Raw genomic sequence first — 27,034 nt, 5'->3', positions numbered from 1 at the left:
AATTCTTCTGTTGTCCCTGTGTCTTTTTTAGATAAAGATCTCGCTTTTTTAAGATACTTCTCTTTTTTAAGTTCCGGCGAAGGAGACTGTTGTTGTTCTATCTGTTGCAGAGGTGGAGGAAGTTGATAAGAAGGCCCCAGCTGGTGCGTTATTTGTTTCATTTTCTCTTTATAAAGGCTTTTTATTTCTTCATCAAGAATTCTGTATTCTAAATCATCATCTCTGGCCTGTTTTTTGTTTTTATATATGCGATATATCCACTTAATAAGATTGTCATCGGTTACTTTTTCAGAGCCGGGTTTTAAGACACTAAACTTACTAAATATACTAGTTAATATTTTTTCAGGCAATTCTTTTTCTTTAGTACTTTTAAGATCTTCAATAAAATCCTCCCTAAATTTTGCAATTAGTCCAATATTTTCCTTTATTGGTTTAGACGCGAGTTCAGCACGAATTTGTCCAATACCTTCAAGTATTTCTTCGCCGACGGGCGGAGGTTGAGCTGCAACTATATCAGTTGGAAGATCTCGTAAAATCTTTTTTGTTTGTTTGGTTCTTCTAGCAATTTTTTCAGTCTGCTCAGCGGTTTGTTTTACCACTGGAAGAATACCCTTTTCATCTCCCAATAAAGCTTTTTCAGTGATCGCCGCAGCTTTTTCAGTAGCTGTTGTAACGGGTTTAAATAATTCTTCTGCACCTGTCGCAAATTCAACTTGTGCTTGTTGCCGCGCTTGTAATTTTTGTCTTACACTATCTCGTACAGGAAGAAATTTTTTTATTGCTTCTAGTCGCTCTCGAGCTAGTCTAGCGGAATGTGCTTCTCCAATGTTGGCCATTATTGTTAACTTGAATTTTTAATTTACAGCAGCAGAAACGGCGACGACAAGCAAACTCTGCCAGGACTTTTACAGAGCAGCAGAGGGTGCGAAACACCCCCAAGAAGTTTTCGCAGCATAGACCCTTGTACGAGAAATAGTTGTATAGGTAGGATATTTTCACGATATAACTCTTCCAAGTCAGCAGAGAAAGCCCATTTGTCATGTTTTCTGAATGGACGGTTTATTTTGTGAAAATAACATCTCTTTCTAAAATGTCCTCGATGGAAGGCTCTGTTAAGCAAAATATTTTGTGGGATTCGCCCCCTCTGCTGCTGCAGAGATAAATTTTATGCCATGTCCAGTAAATGATATATGAACATCCGGGATGAGATTTTGATGAATATTTTTTTACATTCTCACCGAATAAAATGTAAACAAACAATGCACCCAGTACGTTAGAATTTGTCGTAGATATATTTGAAGGTTATTACTACTTGTCAGTATAATTTGTCAGATCCATATAAGAATTTGATGCTTTGATGACTGTTTATGGAGTAGAAACCCTTGCTTCACCGTTTTAATGGTCTGTACACTAGAAAGGTACGTCAAGTTGGAACCAAAGATCTACCCGAGCCTATCCGAGCTCTATTCCTACATGTAAGATCATGATGCTACTATTTATGTTTTGGGCGCTAAAACAAAGGCAACATGTGCTGTGTCTTACATTGTAGGACTACCCGAGCTCAAGAACAGTTCTAAGCACAGTGGCTCGTATCGTTGCTTACAATTTACCTTTCATACATGCAATAACTAGCTATTGTATAGTACATGAATGACAGGTAACTTGTAAGCAACGATACAAGCCCCTGTGGCTCTCAGAAGCAGTATTTACTTTTTACTTCGTAATAAGTGAATTAGGTATCTGTATTGCTTTTTTCAATAGGTATTAATCGCACTTTCCTAACAGAAACAGTTTGTAAGGAAACTCCTTATTTTAACGTAGTTATTCTGTAAATAACGTGCCACATTAAGAGTGCATAGCAACAGTGAAGTGGATCGAAACTCCGGAACGCATTGAAAACAACGAAACGCACTTTATACATATTGTATATCCGTCAGTGTATCATTGCCTGTGCATGCATAATTCATAACTTTGATAATTTAATATTATAAAATAGAATAATGTGTACTTTCGTTTTTGACGAAAAGAGATTTAACAGTAAATTTTACATGCATGAATCGGAGAGCAAATGAGTAAGTAGTTGGAAAATATCTTTACAAATTACTCATTCTTTTTTTCTAATGTTTTAATTATGAATAAATATAATGTACAACATATCACTTTGCCTAATGATTAATCATTAGGCAAATGAACTTAAAATTATTAGTGAATAATTTAACAGCTCATTCTCATAGGTGCAGGCTGATTCAGACAGCAGCTGATTTAGACAGTGGCTGAATCAGACAGCGGCTGATTTAGACCAGATCACATTTGGTTATCACCAGGTTATATTGTTATGTTCCGTGTACATCATGTGTGTAGTGCAAAACGTAACTTAAGGGAGAAAAAAAGTTTATTTGCGAGGTAATAAGATTCTGTATAGAAATAAAATAATTGGTTTTCATTGTGAGCATATTTTGTTGCATATATTTGGAAAGCAAAAAGTGTTAGGTAAAAAATGTTCCAACTTCAAATAGCCTTTCCCATAACAAATATAAATCACATAACATTTCGTTCATCAGTTGAAACCTACAAGGAAAATTAAAATGATATCTGAATGAGTATACGGACTATAAAGTAATCACAGACTCAAGATTATAAATGAATAAAGACAGGTGAAGCTCCGTGTGAGAATATAGACATACACAAAAGACATATCTATATATGCATATACAAACACATGTATACATGCATATATATTCATGCATATATACATACTAATCTTGTAGGCTTCATATTATAATACTGCTCCAGTGGTCTTGAGGTTAGAGTGTCCACCTCAGATTCAGGAGGTTGGGGGTTCAAACCCCAGCCGAATCATACCAAAGACTTATATAAAAAATGGTACTTACAGCTGCCTCGCTAGGCGCTCAGCATTAAGAGGTTAGTGTTAGGACTGGTCGCCCTGGTTCAGGATATTGTGACTGGTAGGACATCATGCTACATGTCTGCGGCATGATGCCCCAGTGCTAGACATCACTATAAACTGCCACACTGAAAAATGTTAAAGCTACGTTTAAAATCCAAATCACACACACACACACTCACATTAATTATAATAAAGAAGTGAAATCAAATGAAAATGATTGCATCATACATGTTAAAAGACATTGATAATAATGACAAAAGTGTGCCTTCCCCACATCTAAAGGCATGACTGTTTGATTAATGTCGCTACATTTAAACATATTAGTATGTCCTTTATTAATTTACTTGCAAACAATGATAGTGAGATCATGTATCCATCAGTTTGCAAAACCTGTTGACCAATACCACTATATATAAATCTTTTTTATTATCATTTTCTAATTTACTGAATTTAATACCATTCTAGAACAAAAATAATTATAACACTAATTAGAAACAAATATATGTAGACAAAAGTCTCCATTATATTGAGATAGTGAGAAAAATGTGGCAACTTGCTACAAGTATACCTGTTTTAGGATCTGTTCTTTATCATAGAATTAAAAATGCTGAATGTAAAACCCCTAAATCCTGAGACAACACAAGATGAGAAGAATTCTGAAGTGACTGGAGCAATGCTTGATGGGATTTCACAATCAGATGTCAGGGTGACATACAAGTTGTGTGATATTAATGGACAGATGGTTGAAGCTTGGAGTGAAATGTTCAAAGAGTACATTCCTGACAGGATCCAGGTAACAAACTTCACTGCATAGCTTTTGCAGTGACATTGATAAGATTCATAACGTTATGTCTTAAATTACAAATATTAAATTTTGACATAACATTTAACAAGATCACATGACAAAAACATTGACTATTGCAGGTTCAAAGCTATTAAGGATGCAACCTTTAACAAATGTCTTAACATTTGTATGGATTGACATTATATTTCACTCATGTCACAGAACTGTGTGTAATAAAAGGTTATATATATGAATGAAATTGTACTTGGGTTAGTTGCCATATACAGCATTACTAGAGGGTGATTTATTTATGGCCTCTGTTATTTCAAAATGTTGAGTTTGGTTTACCCATTGCTGAACGTGCAAAGTGCTTGCAGTGAGAAACCCAGTTGAGTTCTCTGGCTATGGGTTTTCACCACAGTCAGGGTATTTGTTGAGTAAATTCTCATAATCTTCTCATAATATGATTTTGTCTGGGAAATGGCAACTTTAGGGAAGCAATATTCAGTTATAGAGGTAAGTGAAATATAAAATTACATTCTTTCTTGGCCTCCATTACATGTGACAGAATTATTTTATATATTGGATGTTTCAGAATTATAAATTTTACAGAGTCAGACCTAGGTCATATAACTCATGGTATCGACAGACTGTAGTGACCTATGTCATATAACTTTATGCTATCAGACAGACTATAGTGACATATGTCATATAACTCTATGCTATCAGACAGACTATAGTGACATATGTCATATAACTATGCTATCAGACAGACTATAGTGACATATGTCTTATAACTCTATGCTGTCAGACAGACTGTAGTGACCTATGTCATATAACTCTATGCTATCAGACAGACTGTAGTGACCTATATCATATAACTCTATGCTGTCAGACAGACTGTAGTGACCCATGTCATATAACTCTATGCTATAATACAGACTATAGTGACATATGTCATATAACTATGCTATCAGACAAACCATAGTGACATGTCATATAACTCTATGCTATCAGACAGACTATAGTGACATATCATATAACTCATGCTTTCAGACAGACTATAGTAACATATGTCATATAACTCATGCTATCAGACAGACCATAGTGACATATGTCATATAACTCTATGCTATCAGACAAACTATAGTGACATGTCATATAACTCATGCTATCAGACAGACTATAGTGACATATGTCATATAACTCATGCTATCAGACAGACTATAGTGACATGTCATATAACTATGCTATCAGACAGACTGTAGTGACATATGTCATATAACTATGCTATCAGACAGACTATAGTGACATATGTCATATAACTATGCTATCAGACAGACTATAGTGACATATGTCATATAACTATGCTATCAGACAGACTATAGTGACATATGTCATATAACTCTATGCTATCAGACAGACTGTAGTGACCTATGTCATATAACTCTATGCTATCAGACAGACTGTAGTGACCTATGTCATATAACTCTATGCTATCAGACAGACTATAATGACATATGTCATATAACTATGCTATCAGACTATAGTGACATGTCATATAACTATGCTGTCAGACAGACTATAGTGACATTTGTCATATAACTCATGCTATCAGACAGAGTATAGTGACATATGTCATATAACTCATGCTATCAGACAGACTGTAGTGACCTATGTCATATAACTATGCTATCAGACAGACTGTAGTGACATATGTCATATAACTCATGCTATCAGACAGACTATAGTGACATATGTCATATAACTCATGCTATCAGACAGACTATAGTGACATATGTCATATAACTCCATGCTATCAGACAGACTGTAGTGACATATGTCATATAACTCCATGCTATCAGACAGACTGTAGTGACATATGTCATATAACTCATGCTATCATACAGACTATAGTGACATATGTCATATAACTCATGCTATCAGACTATAGTGACATATGTCATATAACTCTATGCTATCAGACAGACTATAATGACATGTCATATAACTCTATGCTATCAGACAGACTATAGTGACATATGTCATATAACTATGCTATCAGACAGACTATAGTGACATATGTCATATAACTCATGCTATCATACAGACTATAGTGACATATGTCATATAACTCATGGTATTGACAGACTATAGTGACCTATGTCATATAACTCTATGCTATCAGACAGACTATAGTGACATATGTCATATAACTCCATGCTATCAGACAGACTATAGTGACATATGTCATATAACTCCATGCTATCAGACAGACTATAGTGACATATGTCATATAACTCCATGCTATCAGACAGACTATAGTGACATATGTCATATAACTCCATGCTATCAGACAGACTGTAGTGACCTATGTCATATAACTCTATGCTATCAGACAGACTGTAGTGACATATGTCATATAACTATGCTATCAGACAGACTATAGTGACATGTCATATAACTCATGCTATCAGACAGACTATAGTGACATATGTCATATAACTCATGCTATCAGACAGACTATAGTGACATGTCATATAAATATGCTATCAGACAGACTGTAGTGACATATGTCATATAACTATGCTATCATAGACTGTAGTGACATATGTCATATAACTATGCTATCAGACAGACTATAGTGACATATGTCATATAACTATGCTATCAGACAGACTATAGTGACATATGTCATATAACTATGCTATCAGACAGACTATAGTGACATATGTCATATAACTCTATGCTATCAGACAGACTGTAGTGACCTGTCATATAACTCTATGCTATCAGACAGACTGTAGTGACCTATGTCATATAACTCTATGCTATCAGACAGACTATAATGACATATGTCATATAACTATGCTATCAGACTATAGTGACATGTCATAACTATGCTGTCAGACAGACTATAGTGACATATGTCATATAACTCATGCTATCAGACTATAGTGACATATGTCATATAACTCTATGCTATCAGACAGAGTATAGTGACATATGTCATATAACTCATGCTATCAGACAGACTATAGTGACATATGTCATATAACTCCATGCTATCAGACAGACTGTAGTGACATATGTCATATAACTCCATGCTATCAGACAGACTGTAGTGACCTATGTCATATAACTATGCTATCAGACAGACTATAGTGACATATGTCATATAACTCGTGCTATCAGACAGACTATAGTGACATATGTCATATAACTCATGCTATCAGACAGACTATAGTGACATATGTCATATAACTCCATGCTATCAGACAGACTGTAGTGACATATGTCATATAACTCCATGCTATCAGACAGACTGTAGTGACATATGTCATATAACTCATTCTATCAGACAGACTATAGTGACATATGTCATATAACTCGATGCTATCAGACAGACTATAGTGACATATGTCATATAACTCCATGCTATCAGACAGACTATAGTGACATATGTCATATAACTCTATGCTATCAGACTATAATGACATGTCATATAACTCTATGCTATCAGACAGACTATAGTGACATATGTCATATAACTATGCTATCAGACAGACTATAGTGACATATGTCATATAACTCATGCTATCAGACAGACTATAGTGACATATGTCATATAACTCCATGCTATCAGACAGACTATAGTGACATATGTCATATAACTCCATGCTATCAGACAGACTATAGTGACATATGTCATATAACTCCATGCTATCAGACAGACTGTAGTGACCTATGTCATATAACTCTATGCTATCAGACAGACTGTAGTGACATATGTCATATAACTATGCTATCAGACAGACTATAGTGACATGTCATATAACTCATGCTATCAGACAGACTATAGTGACATATGTCATATAACTCATGCTATCAGACAGACTATAGTGACATATGTCATATAACTCCATGCTATCAGACAGACTGTAGTGACATATGTCATATAACTCCATGCTATCAGACAGACTGTAGTGACCTATGTCATATAACTATGCTATCAGACAGACTATAGTGACATATGTCATATAACTCGTGCTATCAGACAGACTATAGTGACATATGTCATATAACTCATGCTATCAGACAGACTATAGTGACATATGTCATATAACTCCATGCTATCAGACAGACTGTAGTGACATATGTCATATAACTCCATGCTATCTGACAGACTGTAGTGACATATGTCATATAACTCATTCTATCAGACAGACTATAGTGACATATGTCATATAACTCCATGCTATCAGACAGACTATAGTGACATATGTCATATAACTCCATGCTATCAGACAGACTATAGTGACATATGTCATATAACTCTATGCTATCAGACTATAATGACATGTCATATAACTCTATGCTATCAGACAGACTATAGTGACATATGTCATATAACTATGCTATCAGACAGACTATAGTGACATATGTCATATAACTCATGCTATCAGACAGACTATAGTGACATATGTCATATAACTCCATGCTATCAGACAGACTATAGTGACATATGTCATATAACTCCATGCTATCAGACAGACTGTAGTGACCTATGTCATATAACTCTATGCTATCAGACAGACTGTAGTGACATATGTCATATAACTATGCTATCATAGACTGTAGTGACATATGTCATATAACTATGCTATCAGACAGACTATAGTGACATATGTCATATAACTATCCTATCAGACAGACTATAGTGACATATGTCATATAACTATGCTATCAGACAGACTATAGTGACATATGTCATATAACTCTATGCTATCAGACAGACTGTAGTGACCTATGTCATATAACTCTATGCTATCAGACAGACTGTAGTGACCTATGTCATATAACTCTATGCTATCAGACAGACTGTAGTGACATATGTCATATAACTATGCTATCAGACAGACTATAGTGACATGTCATATAACTCATGCTATCAGACAGACTATAGTGACATATGTCATATAACTCATGCTATCAGACAGACTATAGTGACATATGTCATATAACTCTATGCTATCAGACTATAATGACATGTCATATAACTCCATGCTATCAGACAGACTGTAGTGACATATGTCATATAACTCCATGCTATCAGACAGACTGTAGTGACATATGTCATATTACTCATTCTATCAGACAGACTATAGTGACATATGTCATATAACTCCATGCTATCAGACAGACTATAGTGACATATGTCATATAACTCCATGCTATCAGACAGACTATAGTGACATATGTCATATAACTCTATGCTATCAGACTATAATGACATGTCATATAACTCTATGCTATCAGACAGACTATAGTAACATATGTCATATAACTATGCTATCAGACAGACTATAGTGACATATGTCATATAACTCATGCTATCAGACAGACTATAGTGACATATGTCATATAACTCCATGCTATCAGACAGACTATAGTGACATATGTCATATAACTATGCTATCAGACAGACTATAGTGACATATGTCATATAACTCTATGCTATCAGACAGACTGTAGTGACCTATGTCATATAACTCTATGCTATCAGACAGACTGTAGTGACATATGTCATATAACTCTATGCTATCAGACAGACTATAATGACATATGTCATATAACTATGCTGTCAGACAGACTATAGTGACATGTCATATAACTCCATGCTATCAGACAGACTGTATTGACATGTCATATAACTCATGCTATCATACAGACTATAGTGACATATGTCATATAACTCCATGCTATCAGACAGACTGTAGTGACATATGTCATATAACTCATGCTATCATACAGACTATAGTGACATATGTCATATAACTCCATGCTATCAGACAGACTGTATTGACATATGTCATATAACTCCATGCTATCAGACAGACTGTAGTGACCTATGTCATATAACTCTATGCTATCAGACAGACTGTAGTGACATATGTCATATAACTCATGCTATCATACAGACTATAGTGACATATGTCATATAACTCCATGCTATTAGACAGACTGTATTGACATATGTCATATAACTCCATGCTATCAGACAGACTGTAGTGACATATGTCATATAACTCTATGCTATCAGACAGACTGTAGTGACCTATGTCATATAACTCCATGCTATCAGACAGACTGTAGTGACATATATCATTTAACTCCATGCTATCAGACAGACTATAGTGACATATGTCATATAACTCTATGCTATCAGACAGACTATAATGACATGTCATATAACTCTATGCTATCAGACAGACTATAGTGACATATGTCATATAACTATGCTATCAGACAGACTATAGTGACATATGTCATATAACTCATGCTATCATACAGACTATAGTGACATATGTCATATAACTCATGGTATCGACAGACTGTAGTGACCTATGTCATATAACTCTATGCTATCAGACAGACTATAGTGACATATGTCATATAACTCCATGCTATCAGACAGACTGTAGTGACCTATGTCATATAACTCTATGCTATCAGACAGACTATAGTGACATATGTCATATAACTCCATGCTATCAGACAGACTATAGTGACATATGTCATATAACTCCATGCTATCAGACAGACTGTAGTGACATATGTCATATAACTCCATGCTATCAGACAGACTATAGTGACATATTTCATATAACTATGCTATCAGACAGACTATAGTGACATGTCATATAACTCCATGCTATCAGACAGACTGTAGTGACCTATGTCATATAACTATGCTATCAGACAGACTGTAGTGACATATGTCATATAACTCTATGCTGTCAGACAGAGTATAGTGACATATGTCATATAACTGTGCTATCAGACAGACTATAGTGACATGTCATATAACTCTATGCTATCAGACAGACTATAATGACATATGTCATATAACTATGCTATCAGACAGACTGTAGTGACATATGTCATATAACTCTATGCTATCAGACAGACTATAGTGACATGTCCTATAACTCTATGCTATCAGACAGACTATAGTGACATATGTCATATAACTATGCTATCAGACAGACTGTAGTGACATATGTCATATAACTCTATGCTATCAGACAGACTATAGTGACATGTCATATAACTCTATGCTATCAGACAGACTATAGTGACATATGTCATATAACTATGCTATCAGACAGACTATAGTGACATATGTCATATAACTCCATGCTATCAGACAGACTGTAGTGACCTATGTCATGTAACTATGCTATCAGACAGACTGTAGTGACATATGTCATATAAGTATGCTATCAGACAGACTATAGTGACATATGTCATATAACTCCATGCTATCAGACAGACTATAGTGACATATGTCATATAACTCCATGCTATCAGACAGACTATAGTGACATATGTCATATAACTCCATGCTATCAGACAGACTATAGTGACATATGTCATATAACTCCATGCTATCAGACAGACTGTAGTGACCTATGTCATATAACTCTATGCTATCAGACAGACTGTAGTGATATATGTCATATAACTGTGCTATCAGACAGACTATAGTGACATATGTCATATAACTCTATGCTATCAGACAGACGATAGTGACATGTCATATAACTCCATGCTATCAGACAGACTGTATTGACATATGTCATATAACTCCATGCTATCAGACAGACTATAGTGACATATGTCATATAACTCCATGCTATCAGACAGACTATAGTGACATGTCATATAACTCCATGCTATCAGACAGACTGTAGTGACCTATGTCATATAACTCTATGCTATCAGACAGACTATAATGACATATGTCATATAACTATGCTATCAGACAGACTATAGTGACATATGTCATATAACTCCATGCTATCAGACAGACTGTAGTGACCTATGTCATATAACTATGCTATCAGACAGACTGTAGTGGCATATGTCATATAACTCTATGCTATCAGACAGACTATAGTGACATGTCATATAACTCTATGCTATCAGACAGACTATAGTGACATATGTCATATAACTATGCTATCAGACAGACTGTAGTGACATATGTCATATAACTATGCTATCATAGACTGTAGTGACATATGTCATATAACTATGCTATCATACAGATTGTAGTGACATATGTCATATAACTATGCTATCAGACAGACTATAGTGACATATGTCATATAACTCCATGCTATCAGACAGACTGTAGTGACCTATGTCATATAACTATGCTATCAGACAGACTGTAGTGACATATGTCATATAACTCTGCCATCAGATAGACTATAGTAACACATGTCATATAACTCTATGCTGTCAGACAGACTATAGTGACATATGTCATATAACTATGCTATCAGACAGACTGTAGTGACATATGTCCTATAACTCTATGCTATCAGACAGACTATAGTGACATATGTCATATAACTCTATGCTATCAGACAGACTATAGTGACATATGTCATATAACTATGCTATCAGACAGACTGTAGTGACATATGTCATATAACTATGCTATCATAGACTGTAGTGACATATGTCATATAACTATGCTATCATACAGACTATAGTGACATATGTCATATAACTATGCTATCATACAGACTATAGTGACATATGTCATATAACTCTATGCTATCAGACAGACTATAGTGACATGTCATATAACTGTATGCTATCAGACAGACTATAGTGACATATGTCATATAACTATGCTATCAGACAGACTGTAGTGACATATGTCATATAACTATGCTATCATGGACTGTAGTGACATATGTCATATAACTATGCTATCATACAGACTATAGTGACATATGTCATATAACTATGCTATCAGACAGACTGTAGTGACATATGTCATATAACTCTATGCTATCAGATTGACTATAGTGACATATGTCATATAACTCCATGCTATCATGCAGACTATAGTGACATATGTCATATAACTCCATGTTATCCGATAAACTATAGTCAGTTTCACATTAAATATTTTCATAATTGAACAGTGTATTGTTGTTTCACCGTTATAAACATCACTGTATTGCTATTGCTCATTCATCATGAAATGTTCAATATTATTCCACAGGAATGAAAATTTGAGGCAGTAGGGAATTGTGATACTTACCATTTTATCATGCTGTATGCAGCAAGATGGAATCAAAGAAAGATTCAAGTTTCTTTTGTTGCCATAAGTTTTTCTTCCTTAGTCACGACACCATGTGCATATAGTTAATACTGTCCCATTGTCATTTTGCATCTTATGGGAATGTCCATTTCCATGATTCATTACACAATTGTTTGATTCTTAAGTGTTTTGTTTACTTTATTAGAATTACATTTATTTTCTTCTTTCTGTCAACCCATCTTGTAAAAATTAAAACTGCAGCCTTGCTTATAAAAGTTGACATTGGAAAAATACACACATTTAATAATTGCTTGAAAATGAAGATACATAGTGTGACCCAGTTATAGCACTCTCCATTATAACACGAATTCTGATATAACACAATCTTGGGGTGGCTCCCAAAATTTCATATGATTGTATTTTTTCATTCATGAAAAAAAATTCTTAAAAGTGTGACAAATAATGTGTAAAATGTTTATTATCATTTTGGGGACAAAGTCATATATGAATTCTAAGAAAAGACAATTGTGGTGTGGCTCCTTTCATTTCATATACATGTATTTTTGTGGTACAAATTTTCTTCTGTGAAAAATAATGTGTATAAAGTTTATTTTGGGATTGCACTGAGCTTCACCAGTGTCACAAATTATGATTTGTTTTTCATTTTTTTGGCGATAAAATATACCATCTGGATATTTTTGTTTGGCAACATTGTTGGTTATTTAAACTCTTATCATGGGTTTAGAGTGGAGAAATTCAGAGGCAACATGAAAGGAAGCTGCAAACTTGATATAAATGCACTGCAATCTATCTAATTATTATAGAAATAGATTCTTTGTTCATATTGACACACATTCTTAACAGTGCATTGTTATATCATAATCCACTTATGCTGACATACAGCCTGATAACTATATACTGTGATACACTCCAATAGTCATGCTACCAGGACTAGCTGCAATTGACCAACCTTTGAAGGCAGGAACAGTAACTGCTACAGTCGACCAAATAGTTGCTATTTCCCTTTTTTTAATGTACCCAGAAAAATATTTTTGCTGAAGCTTCATTGAAAACTAATTACCTTTAAAACACCGATCATTCTGTATAAATACTATGCAAATGAAAAAAATCAGTCTCAATCAGTGTTCTACAATTAGTTCATGTTGTTGCCACAATAAGAAATGGACATCTGTTCGGTCCTCCAAAGCTGTCTTTTAGTGGTAACTTCAATAACACACTCACTCTTCATCAAAGAAAGCCAACAACAGTCTTCAATAAAAACAAAGAACCTTTCACCAAAGGAAGTCAGCACCAAACTTAAAGTAAAATCAACTGAATCTGATATATTGTTACATTTTACATGGAATATGTTTATTTTGCCGTGAAGTTTACTTTTTGAAGGAAAAAAGTTTATGCTTATGATCACTACTAATGGCAGCATAAATGCACATTAAATTTCTAATCTTTTGAAACAATTGATATCTGGCTGTCAAGTTAATTGAAGATGGGGTATCTTGCAAAGATGTTTGTTAAATTTTTTTATTTATTCATATGTATTCATTTCCCTTTGAAATGCCTGATCCCCTAGGTAGCCTTGTCAAGATGACAGCTGTCTCCAGCTGAACAACATCTAGGCCAATTTAAGTACATGTACATGTAGCACTGAAACAACTATGACCACATGCTCTGGCAACAATATCATGGCAGATTGTTTAGTGTCAGCCACATACAGATCAGATGAGGACTACCAATTTTTTTATATATGTGTTATTATTTTCAGATGAGATGTGACTTATACATACATTTTATAACATGTGATCTTTACTCAGATTCTTGGGGTTTTCATATACATATACAGTACTTAATGGATTATGGATTGTGCTACACAGATGTAAGTTGTCAATATACAAGTGTATTTCAGACTAGTTTGTCTTCATTTAATCAAAAGCATGTATTTTTATGCCTGTTTTTTTTACCCCCTGCTCCCAATCCATCCATTTTCTTGGGTACACACATTATTTTCCTCAGCAAAGTAACTTGGTTGGTTATAACATGGTTTGGTCTATAACACGGTTGGGTTCTATGGACCCCAACCACTATGTTATAGCAGGATCACACTGTATCTGCATATGATTTGATTACTATTACATGATAGTGCTTATTTCTCTGACAAACAAAATAAATCAGCAATTGGCCCTTTCCAAAACACTTGACAGTTCCACCATATTTAATTAATTGTTTGCTTTGGAAAGGGCCAGGAGAAGTAGGTCAGGTATTTGTTAGGCAGAAATATTCTTGTACTTGCTAAAGGTCAGTGAAGGGAAAATCTTCCAAATTTTTTGTGGAACATTATGTTTACTCCAACTGAATTCCTGAAATTTGCCATTAAAATTAAGGTAGAGTTAGATCATCCAAAATTACTGACTGCATTATCTCCCTTGATTAAGGCTTGGTTTGCTGTTATGTGTGATGTCAATATTGAACTTTTGACCAGCAATTAATGTATATTAATGTATTGTCAGTTCAAATAGAAATAACAGATTTTGTGCAGTATGCAATCAAAAACACAAAGGGAGGTTAATGCTTTCCTTTTTAAATGATGATAGACAAAAAAAATAGAGATGTACCACTTATGCTGTGTCAGAACATGAAGTATCACAGAGAGTTTTCCAGGTAGGCCATATAGCTCATTCTAATTTTGTTTTATTTCCAAGCTGATTACAAGTGATCAGATTATCCCAAAACCTTCTAAACATTTAGAAGACATTAATTTAGTACTGCTGTAAGAAAAAGTCTGCATGCCCTGCCTACATCATTATAAGACATTAATTTAGTACTGCCATTAATATAAAAATGAAATATTTTTCAAAATTAGTGACACAAAGAAAATCACTTTATTGTGAAGAAGACAGAGTAGTCCCAGTATCTTGGCACTATTTTTCTGAATGTGGTATGAAATATGCTATAAAATGCAACCATTCCAAATATGAACTGGTCACAATGGGTTCAAAATTAGTTTGGGTCACCTTCCAACTTAAACTTTCATGGCTATGCAGTGGATTGCCAAACCAGGGTTTGGAAAAAAGAGGTGAAATTAAAATGAGATACCCTGAATTTGGGGCAGTAGGCAAAACTTTGAGTGTTAACTAAAATAAAGTTGATAATGAACACAAAACATGAAGGAAATTTTATCAGGAAGAATGTTGTAGGAACAATTAATTTGTATTCATTGGCATTCAATCGCTGTATTTTTATGCTGTCATGTACATTATGATATTGTAATCTTGATCATATGCCAACAGTTTCTCACAGGATAAGATGAAAACTTATACACTTTAAAAAAAACTGCAAGGGGATTTAGTTTTTGGCATTTTCCCTCCTGAATGATCACTGTGAATTCTGTATGCATATACTGCCAGGCAGACTGGACTAGATTCACATGTGCTGAATGGCATGAAATCACACACATTTATAATTAGTCCATATTGATCAAAAGTGATGATAAGGCACTGAAAGCCAACATTTGGCCTATGTGACTTTACCCAATCACTTAGACTCTTTTTGTTCTTTGCTTGCCAAGGGTTGTGAGTCCACTTCAGTCAACATATGTTTTTGGTTGACATCACTTTGGACTAAGTTGATTTTTATGCTTTGACTGACATCAGTTTGGACCAAGTTCATATATAGGGCATTTGGTTGACATCAGTTTGGAATAAGTTGATTTACAGTGCTTTAGGTTGACATCAGTTTTGACTAAGTTGATTTTTATGCTTTAGGTTGACATCAATTTTGACTAAGTTGATTTTTATGCTTTAGGTTGACATCAATTTTGACTAAGTTGATTTTTATGCTTTAGGTTGACATCAATTTTGACTAAGTTGATTTTTATGCTTTAGGTTGACATCAATTTTGACTAAGTTGATTTTTATGTTTTAGGTTGACATCAATTTTGACTAAGTTGATTTTTATGCTTTAGGTTGACATCAATTTTGACTAAGTTGATTTTTATGCTTTAGGTTGACATCAATTTTGACTAAGTTGATTTTTATGCTTTAGGTTGACATCAATTTTGACTAAGTTGATTATTATGCTTTAGGTTGACATCAATTTTGACTAAGTTGATTTTTATGCTTTAGGTTGACATCAATTTTGACTAAGTTGATTTTTATGCTTTAGGTTGACATCAATTTTGACTAAGTTGATTTTTATGTTTTAGGTTGACATCAATTTTGACTAAGTTGATTGATGACCCTTGGCTTGCAAAGGCAGATATAAATATTTTGTACTATTCAATTTGTTTCAGAAATGTAATGTCTAAATAGTGAATATTGATGTAATATCAGCATCAGAAGTCAAGAGGAATGGTTTTCTGTCCTTAGGTATCACAACCTGCAACTTATTTTACAAAATGGGGCATATATACCAAACTAAAATCAGCAACAGTATCAATATAGTATCAGTTCTTTTTCTTCATCTACAATGTGGCACCATTATCATCAATATTAACAGCAACAATATTGACTTCACCTTTATTATCTTCATCCTCCACATCATCAAACCATACTTAATCGCATGTCGTTTCAGATTTATAAAGGAGACATATTCAAGCAAGGTCCAGCAGCTGATGCTATTGTAAGTATAGGGCACACTTATTCATGATGCTATTGTAAGTATAGAGCACACTTATTCATGATGCTATTGTAAGTATAGGGCACACTTATTCATGATGCTATTGTAAGTATAGGGCACACTTATTCATGATGCTATTGTAAGTATAGGGCACACTTATTCATGATGCTATTGTAAGTATAGGGCACACTTATTCATGATGTTGTTGTAAGTATAGGCACACTTATTCATGATGCTGTTGTAAGTATAGGGCACACTTATTCATGATGATATTTTAAGTATAGGGCACACTTATTCATGATGTTAGTTTAAGTATAGGGCACACTTACTCATGATGCTAGTTTAAGTATAGGGCACACTTATTCATGATGCTATTGTAAGTATTGGGCACACTTATTCATGATGCTATTGTAAGTATAGGGCACTCTTATTCATGATGCTAGTTTAAGTATAGGGCACACTTATTCATGATGCTATTGTAAGTATTGGGCACACTTATTTATGATGCTATTGTAAGTATAGGGCACACTTATTCATGATGCTATTGTAAGTATAGGGCACACTTATTCATGATGCTATTGTAAGTATAGGGCACACTTATTCATGATGCTTTTGTAAGTATAGGGCACACTTATTCAGGATGCTATTGTAAGTATAGGGCACACTTATTCGGGATGCTATTGTAAGTATAGGGCATACTTACTCATAATGCTGTTTTAAGTATAGGGTGCACAAATTTATGATGATATTGTAAGTATTGGGCACACTTATTCATGATGCTATTGTAAGTATAGGGTACACTTATTCATAAACTATTGTAAGTGTAGGGTACACTTATTCATAAAACTATTGTAAGTATAGAGAATACTTATTCATGATGCTATTGTAAGTATAGGGCATACTTACTCATAATGCTGTTGTAAGTATAGGGTGCACAAATTTATGATGCTATTGTAAGTATTGGGCACACAGATTCATGATGCTATTGTAAGTATAGAGAACACTTATTCATGATGCTACTGTAAGCATAAGGTACACTTATTCATAAAACTATTGTAAGTATGGGGCACACTTACTCATAATGCTATTGTAAGTATGGGGCATACTTATTCATAATGCTATTGTAAGTATAGGGCACACAGATTCATAAGAGTACTAAGGTCCATAAAATATTATTTTCAGAAATTAAAACTTAATACCTATATATGATATAAATTCCTATGGTGGAAAAATCTCTAACCTATGAATGTGCTACACATGAAATCAAACCTTGAACCACAGAGGTGCACATGTTGGGCTTTAACCACTAAGCCATCCATACATGTGTTAGATTTTAAACAGATTGGTGAGTTTAGAAAAGCATGAAGTTTCAGCTTCCCATGTCTTTGTATTCATTAAATACTGGTCAATGACAGAATCAACGTGTGGCACCAGATTTTCTTTTTTAATCACAGAATAGCTCCTGCAGGTCAGAAGTCACAGGGGAAAATGTTTCTACAGCTATAAAATAAACTTTCAGAATTATCCACTGAAATATAGCACTTAAGTACTTAAAACAATTTTAATTTTGATTCAAAATGGGACCAAATATGTGTCAGTTTTTTTGTCTCTTAAATAAGGGCATGGGATTATATGGTACGTGCTTTATCCATTCACAATTACTAATTTACAATTTCTCAAAACCATTTGATCAAGTTATACATGATTTTCCATGGAGCAGTCTGATATCAGGGCCTTTCAAATTTGTTTAGTGGGTGTCAGTTCATTATTTGATATGGCCACCATTTCAAAAAATAGAAAACTCTTGAAAAATGTAATCTCAAAAACTGTTTAACATAATTTGACCAATTTTAATAGCATCCTGGTAATGACGGCCTTTCCGATTTGTTTAAATATGGTGTTCATATTTGGGTGTGCATTTTACACAGTTATTGTGTAGTTTAAACCATTTTTTTTGCAGCAGAGAAACTATTCAATATTTTCTCATATTAAATATAGATTAGGTCACAGTGTAACCAACCACTGCTAACCATGTGACATTACAACTACTTCTGTTTGCATAAAACATGGCGTTTGAAGATGCTGGTGACATGTTAATCAAAATCCATTTTAGAAGCAGTTTTTAATGTGATGCCATTGTGAGCATTATAGCAGCCATTGTGAATAGTAGTGTAGAAAGTGTGTATTAACCAAATAACCATCTCAGTTGCAGATTTACATGCAAAGAAATGAAATCATAAAATCCGTTCAAGTGCCACTTTAAAAGCCACGGACACATTTATTATTAACTGTAATACGGCACATGCTATTATCAAATTGCTCATTTTTTTTTCTAGTACCCAGTGAAAATTCCCTACTCAATCTCTAATTGGAGGTCCTAGTACCTAGTGAAAATTCCCTACTCAATCTCTAATTGGAGGTCCTAGTACCTAGTGAAAAATCCCTACTCAGTCACTCATTGGAGGTCCTAGTACCTAGTGAAAATTCCCTACTCAATCACTGATTGGAGGTCCTAGTACCTAGTGAAAATTCCCTACTCAATCTCTAATTGGAGGTCCTAGTACCTAGTGAAAAATCCCTACTCAGTCACTCATTGGAGGTCCTAGTACCCAGTGAAAATTCCCTAGGTCCTAGTACCTAGTGAAAAATCACCTACTCAGTCACTCATTGGAGGTCCTAGTACCCAGTGAAAATTCCCTACTCAATCACTGATTGGAGGTCCTAGCACCTAGTGAAAATTCCCTACTCAATGACTGATTGGAGGTCCTAGTACCTAGTGAAAATTCCCTACTCAGTCACTAATTGGAGGTCCTAGTACCTAGTGAAAAATCCCTACTCAGTCACTCATTGGAGGTCCTAGTACATGTACCTAGTGAAATTTACCTACTCAATCACTGATTGGAGGTCCTAGTACCTAGTGATAATTCCCAACTCAATCACTGATTGGAGGTCCTAGTACCTAGTGAAAATTCCCTACTCAATCACTGATTGGAGGTCCTAGTACCTAGTGAAAATTACCTACTCAATCACTGATGGAGGTCCTAGCACCTAGTGAAAATTCCCTACTCAATGACTGATTGGAGGTCCTAGTACCTAGTGACAATTCCCTACTCAGTCAGTGTGTAATTAGTGTTCATGATTTCATATGACTGATCATACAGTGTATAATCAGTTTTCATGCTTTCATATGACCAGCCATACAGTAGTCAGTCAGTTTTCATGCTTTATTATGACCACCCATACAGTGTGTAATCAGTTTTCATGCTTTCATATGACCAGCCATACAGTATGCAATCAGTTTTCATGCTTTCATATGACCAGCCATACAGTATTCAATCAGTTTTCATGCTTTATTATGACCACCCATACAGTATGCAATCAGTTTTCATGCTTTCATATGACCACCCATACAGTATGCAATCAGTTTTCATGCTTTATTATGACCACCCATACAGTATGCAATCAGTTTTCATGCTTTATTATGACCACCCATACAGTATGCAATCAGTTTTCATGCTTTCATATGACCACCCATACAGTATTCAATCAGTTTTCATGCTTTATTATGACCACCCATACAGTATGCAATCAGTTTTCATGCTTTCATATGACCACCCATACAGTATGCAATAAGTTTTCATGCTTTCATATGACCACCCATACAGTATGCAATCAGTTTTCAAGCTTTTATATGACCACCCATACAGTATGCAATCAGTTTTCATGCTTTATTATGACCACCCATACAGTGTGTAATCAGTTTTCATGCTTTCATATGACCACCCATACAGTATGCAATCAGTTTTCATGCTTTCATATGACCACCCATACAGTATGCAATCAGTTTTAATGCTTTCATATGATTACTCATACAGTGTGTAATCAGTTTTAATGCTTTCATACGATTACTCATACAGTGTGTAATCAGTTTTAATGCTTTCATATGATTACTCATACAGTGTGTAATCAGTTTTAATGCTTTCATATGATTACTCATACAGTGTGTAATCAGTTTTCATGTTTTTATATGATTACTCATACAGTGTGTAATCAGTTTTCATCAGGTCATGAATCCTGCAAATATACAGTTCAGTTCCTACTTAACCTTGATAGCTAACAGCATTGGTTATTGATGTAATAGTGACCAAATTAACTAGGGGTGCATTAGATTATAAGTCTCAATTTCGGAGAATTTACTCTCTTTTTAAGAGTACTATCATTTTGAACATACATGAAACATCTAACTTGTCCTGATCATGTAGTATTTATTGATTGAATGTGTCTTAATAAAAATTGCTTTCCTTACAGTAGGAGAAATATGCTGATAACTTCAGACTTAATGTTCAAAATTATACTGTTTTGAATGCATTATACAATTTCTTAATGCATTTAATCAATTAATTTGCATATAATATAAAGGTATGCTGCTTATATCAGCTTTATTAAATATATTTTGTCAGGTGTCCCCAGCCAACAGCTTTGGTTTTATGGATGGCGGAATAGATATGGCCTACAGTATGCACTTTGGATGGCAACTGTGAGTTTTACCTTATTTTGTTTTGTTGTGAATTTACTCCATAGAATGTGCAGCAGGGTCATTGTGTCCTTACTCCATAGCAAGTGCAGCAGGGTCACTGTGTCTTTACCCCATAGCAAGTACAGCCAGTTCATTGTGTCTGTACTCCATAGCAAGTGCAGTAGGGTCATTGTGTCCTTACTCCATAGCAAGTGCAGCAGGGTCACTGTGTCTTTACCCCATAGCAAGTACAGCCAGTTCATTGTGTCTGTACCCTATAGCAAGTGCAGTAGGGTCATTGTGTCCTTACTCCATAGCAAGTGCAGCAGGGTCACTGTGTCTTTACCCCATAGCAAGTACAGCCAGTTCATTATGTCTGTACCCCATAGCAAGTGCAGTAGGGTCATTGTGTCTTTACTTCATAGCAATTACAGCAGGGGCACCATGTCTTTACCCAATAGCAAGTTCACTGTCTTTACTCCATAGCAAGTGCATCAAGGTTATTGTGCCTTTACTCAATAGCAAGTACAGCAGGGTCACTGTGTCTTTACCCCATAGCAAGTACAGCAGCCATTGTGTCTTTATCCCATAGCAAGTACAGCAGGGTCATTGTGCCTTTACTCCATAGCAAGTACAGCAGGGTCACTGTGTCTTTACCCCATAGCATGTACAGCATGGTCACTGTGTCTTTACCCCATAGCAAGTACAGCAGGGTCATTGTGCCTTTACTCCATAGCAAGTACAGCAGGGTCACTGTGTCTTTACCCCATATCAAGTACAGCAGGGTCACTGTGTCTTTACCCAATAGCAAGCACAGCAAATTCATTGTATCTTTACTCCATAGCAAATGCAGTAGGGTCATTGTGTCTTTACTTCATAGCAAGTACAGCAGGGGCACCGTGTCTTTACCCAATAGCAAGGTTACTGTCTTTACTTCATAGCAAGTACAAAAGGGTCATTGTGGTTTACTCCATAGCAAGTACAGCAGGGTCATTGTGTATTTACCCCATCGCAAGTGCAGCCAGGTCATTGTGTCTGTACCCCATAGCAAGTGCAGTAGAGTCATTGTGTCTTTATTCCATAGCAAGTACAGCCAGGTCATTGTGTCTTTACTCCATAGCAAGTACAGTAGAGTCGCTGTCTTTACCCCATATCAAGCAGAGCAAGGTTACTGTGTCCTTACCCCATCGCAAGTGCAGTAGGGTCATTGTGTCTTTACTCCATAGCAAGTGCAGCCAGGTCATTGTGTCTTTACCCCATAGCAAGTGCAGCCAGGTCATTGTGTCTGTACCCCATAGCAAGTGCAGTAGGGTCATTGTGCCTTTACTTCATAGCAAGTACAGCAGGGGCACCATGTCTTTACCCAATAGCAAGGTTACTGCCTTTACTTCATAGCAAGTGCAGCAGGGTCATTGTGCCTTTACTCCATAGCAAGTACAGCAGGTTCACTGTGTCTTTACCCCATATCAAGTACAGCAGGGTCACTGTCTTTACTCCATAGCAAGTTCAGCAGGGTCATTGTGTCATTGTGTAATTAACCCATAGTAAGTGCAGCCAGGTCATTGTGTCTGTACCCCATAGCAAGTGCAGCCAGCTCATTGTGTCTGTACCCCTGTACCCCATAGCAAGTGCAGCCAGCTCATTGTGTCTGTACCCCATAGCAAGTACAGCAGGGTCACTGTGTCTTTACCCCATAGCAAGTACAGCAGGGTCATTATGTCTTTACTCCATAGCAAGTGCAACCAGATCATTGTGTCTTTACCCCATAGCAAGTGCAGTGGGGTCATTGTGTCTTTACTCCATAGCAAGCACAGCAATGTCATTGTGTCTTTACCCCATAGCAAGTGTAGCCAGATCATTGTGTCTTTACCCCATAGCAACTTCAGTTAGGTCATTGTGTCTGTACCCCATAGCAAGTGCAGCAGGGTCACTGTGTCTTTTCCACATAGCAAATGCAGCAGGGTCATTGTCTTTACCCCATAGCAAGTGCAGCAGGGTCACTGTGTCTTTACCCCATAGCAAGGTCATTGTGTCCTTACTCCATAGCAAGTGAGTCAGACCATTGTGTCCTTACTCCATAGCAAGTGAGTCAGGCCATTGTGTCCTTACTCCATAGCAAATGCAGCAGGGTCATTGTGTCTTTACCCAATAGCAAGTGCAATAGGGTCACTGTGTCTTTATCCCATAGCATATACAGTAGGGTGATTATGTCTTTATTCCATAGCAAGTGCAGCAGGGTTATTGTATCTTTCCAAATATATTTATGCTGTATCTTTGGAACCAGTTTTGTTCAGACATTAGTAAAATAGGTCAAATTGGCATGATAGGAGATGGGTAAAATTGGTATGATGGGAGATAGGTAAAATTGGCATGATGGGAGATGGGTAAAATTGACATGATGGGAGATAGGTAAAATTTGCATGATGGGAGGTAGGTAAAATTGGCATGATGGGAGGTAGGTAACATTGGCATGATGGGAGGTAGGTAAAATTGGCATGATGGGAGGTAGGTAAAATTGGCATGATGGGAGATGGGTAAAATTGGCATGATGGGAGATGGGTAAAATTGGTATGATGGGAGATAGGTAAAATTGGCATGATGGGAGATGGGTAAAATTGACATGATGGGAGACGGGTAAAATTTGCGTGATGGGAGATGGGTAAAATTGGCATGATGGGAGGTAGGTAAAATTGGCATGATGGGAGATAGATTACACAGGGTAATTTATCACATTATTACAAAAGTCTGCTTAGTGAAATGGTCAACTGTTGAGTTATGTAAGCCAGGTGAGATTATCAGGCAAACTTGTTGACCCTAACAATACAGGAGTCATTGTTCTTCAAGTGAATTTCATATGTACGTTTATATTATTGAATTCTTGCATGTGTTTTGATTGCCAGTATTTATCTTCATTTTATAGAGTTCTGACCCATTATTGCTTGATGCACTTTTTTGATTGCCAGTATCTTATATCATTGTATAGAGTTATGACCCATTGTTGTTGTGTATACTTGTTTGATTGTCAGTATATTACATCATTTTATAGTTATGACACATTAATGTCGGATACACTTGTTTGATTGCCAGTATTTTATATCATTTTATAGAGTTATGATTCATTACAGTTGGATACACTTGTTTGATTGCCAGTATTTTATATCATTTTATAGAGTTATGATTCATTACAGTTGGATACACTTGTTTGATTGCCAGTATGTTATATCATTGTATAGAGTTATGACCTATTAATGTTGGATACACTTGTTTGATTGCCAGTATGTTATATCATTGTATAGAGTTATGACCTATTAATGTTGGATACACTTGTTTGATTGCCAATATGTTATATCATTGTATAGAGTTATGACCTATTAATGTTTGATACACTTGTTTGATTGCCAGTATCTTATATCATTGTATAGAGTTATGACCCATTGTTGTTGGATATACTTGCTTGATTGTCAGTATATTACATCATTTTATAGTTATGACACATTAATGTTGGATACACTTGTTTGATTGCCAGTATCTTATATCACTGTATAGAGTTATGATTCATTACAGTTGGATATACTTGTTTGATTGCCAGTATGTTATATCATTGTATAGAGTTATGACCTATTAATGTTGGATACACTTGTTTGATTGCCAGTATGTTTTATCATTTTATAGAGTTATGACCTATTAATGTTGGATACACTTGTTTGATTGCCAGTGTGTTATATCATTGTATAGAGTTATGACCTATTAATGTTTAATACACTTGTTTGATTGCCAGTATGTTATATCATTGTATAGAGTTATGACCTATTAATGTTGGATACACTTGTTTGATTGCCAATATGTTATATCATTGTATAGAGTTATGACCTATTAATGTTGGATACACTTGTTTGATTGCCAGTATGTTATATCATTGTATAGAGTTATGACCTATTAATGTTGGATACACTTGTTTGATTGCCAATATGTTATATAATTGTATAGAGTTCTGACCTATTAATGTTGGACACACTTGTTTGATTGCCAATATGTTATATAATTGTACAGAGTTATGACCCATTATTGCTGGATACAACTTTTATGCTTCCAATGTTTATGGTCTTGCAAAGCAAATTATAGCAGGTTGGACCCATTGCAATATGACCTTCACTGATAGTTCTGGTTACTGCATTATTATAAATTGTATTGTCATTACTGCAAAATATTATCATTATTGCAAATATCATTGTAGTTATATCATTATTGCTAATATTACTGTTGTTATTATCATTATTGTAAATATTATTATTGTTCTTTTTATCAATTTAGACAGGAGAGATTACAGAAAGTCATAAGGGAAGAATATAATGGAGAATTGCTCGTGGTATGTTGTTTTCACTACAAAATATTCCATACATTTTACCAGATGGTTTTCAGAAATGTTTCACTCCAATAATTTTCATGATAGGAAGTTTCAACTTTTAGAGTTGATGGTATGATCGACATCCATAACTAGCAGAGTTGATTGTATGGTCATTATCCAGATCTAGTCATGTAACTTTTAGAGTTGATGGAATGATCATGTTGAAATCCAGATCTAGCGATGTAACATTTAGAGTTGATGGTATAGTCATGTTGAAATCCAGATCTAGTTATTTGACTTTTAGAGTTGATGGTATAGTCATGTTGAAATCCAGCTCTAGTTATGTAACTTTTAGAGTTGATGGTATAGTCATGTTGAAATCCAGCTCTAGTTATGTAACTTTTAGAGTTGATGGTATAGTCATGTTGAAATCCAGATCTAGTTCTTTGTCTTTTAGAGTTGATGGTATAGTCATGTTGAAATCCAGATCTAGTTATTTGACTTTTAGAGTTGATGGTATCGTCATGTTGAAATCCAGATCTAGTTATTTGACTTTTGCAGTTGATGTTATCGTCATGTTGAAATCCAGATCTAGTTATTTGACTTTTAGAGTTGATGGTATAGTCATGTTGAAATCCAGATCTAGTTATTTGACTTTTAGAGTTGATGGTAAAGTCATGTTGAAATCCAGATCTAGTTATTTGACTTTTAGAGTTGATGGTATA

The 27,034-nt window shown here is 35.1% G+C and overlaps 1 protein-coding gene across 1 annotated transcript; it reads left to right on the top strand.

Annotated features, from left to right (window-relative positions):
- Window positions 1-1,249: 1,249 nt before the first annotated feature.
- LOC149785894 (uncharacterized) lies at window positions 1,250-26,330 on the top strand (the record flags this gene model as incomplete). Its single annotated transcript, XM_089978083.1, has 5 exons — window positions 1,250-1,418; window positions 3,505-3,701; window positions 17,404-17,451; window positions 21,909-21,985; window positions 26,276-26,330. Coding segments are annotated over exons 2-5 (369 nt in total), but the record flags the coding sequence as incomplete, so codon positions are not given.
- Window positions 26,331-27,034: the final 704 nt, after the last annotated feature.

Source organism: Sinohyriopsis cumingii, chromosome 12, assembly GCF_028554795.1.
Source record: "Sinohyriopsis cumingii isolate HCF-2022 chromosome 12, ASM2855479v2, whole genome shotgun sequence".
Taxonomy (NCBI): Eukaryota; Metazoa; Mollusca; class Bivalvia; order Unionida; family Unionidae; genus Sinohyriopsis; species Sinohyriopsis cumingii.
The sequence above is the reverse complement of the archived record's forward strand: the minus strand, read 5'-3'. Positions and strand labels throughout refer to the sequence as shown.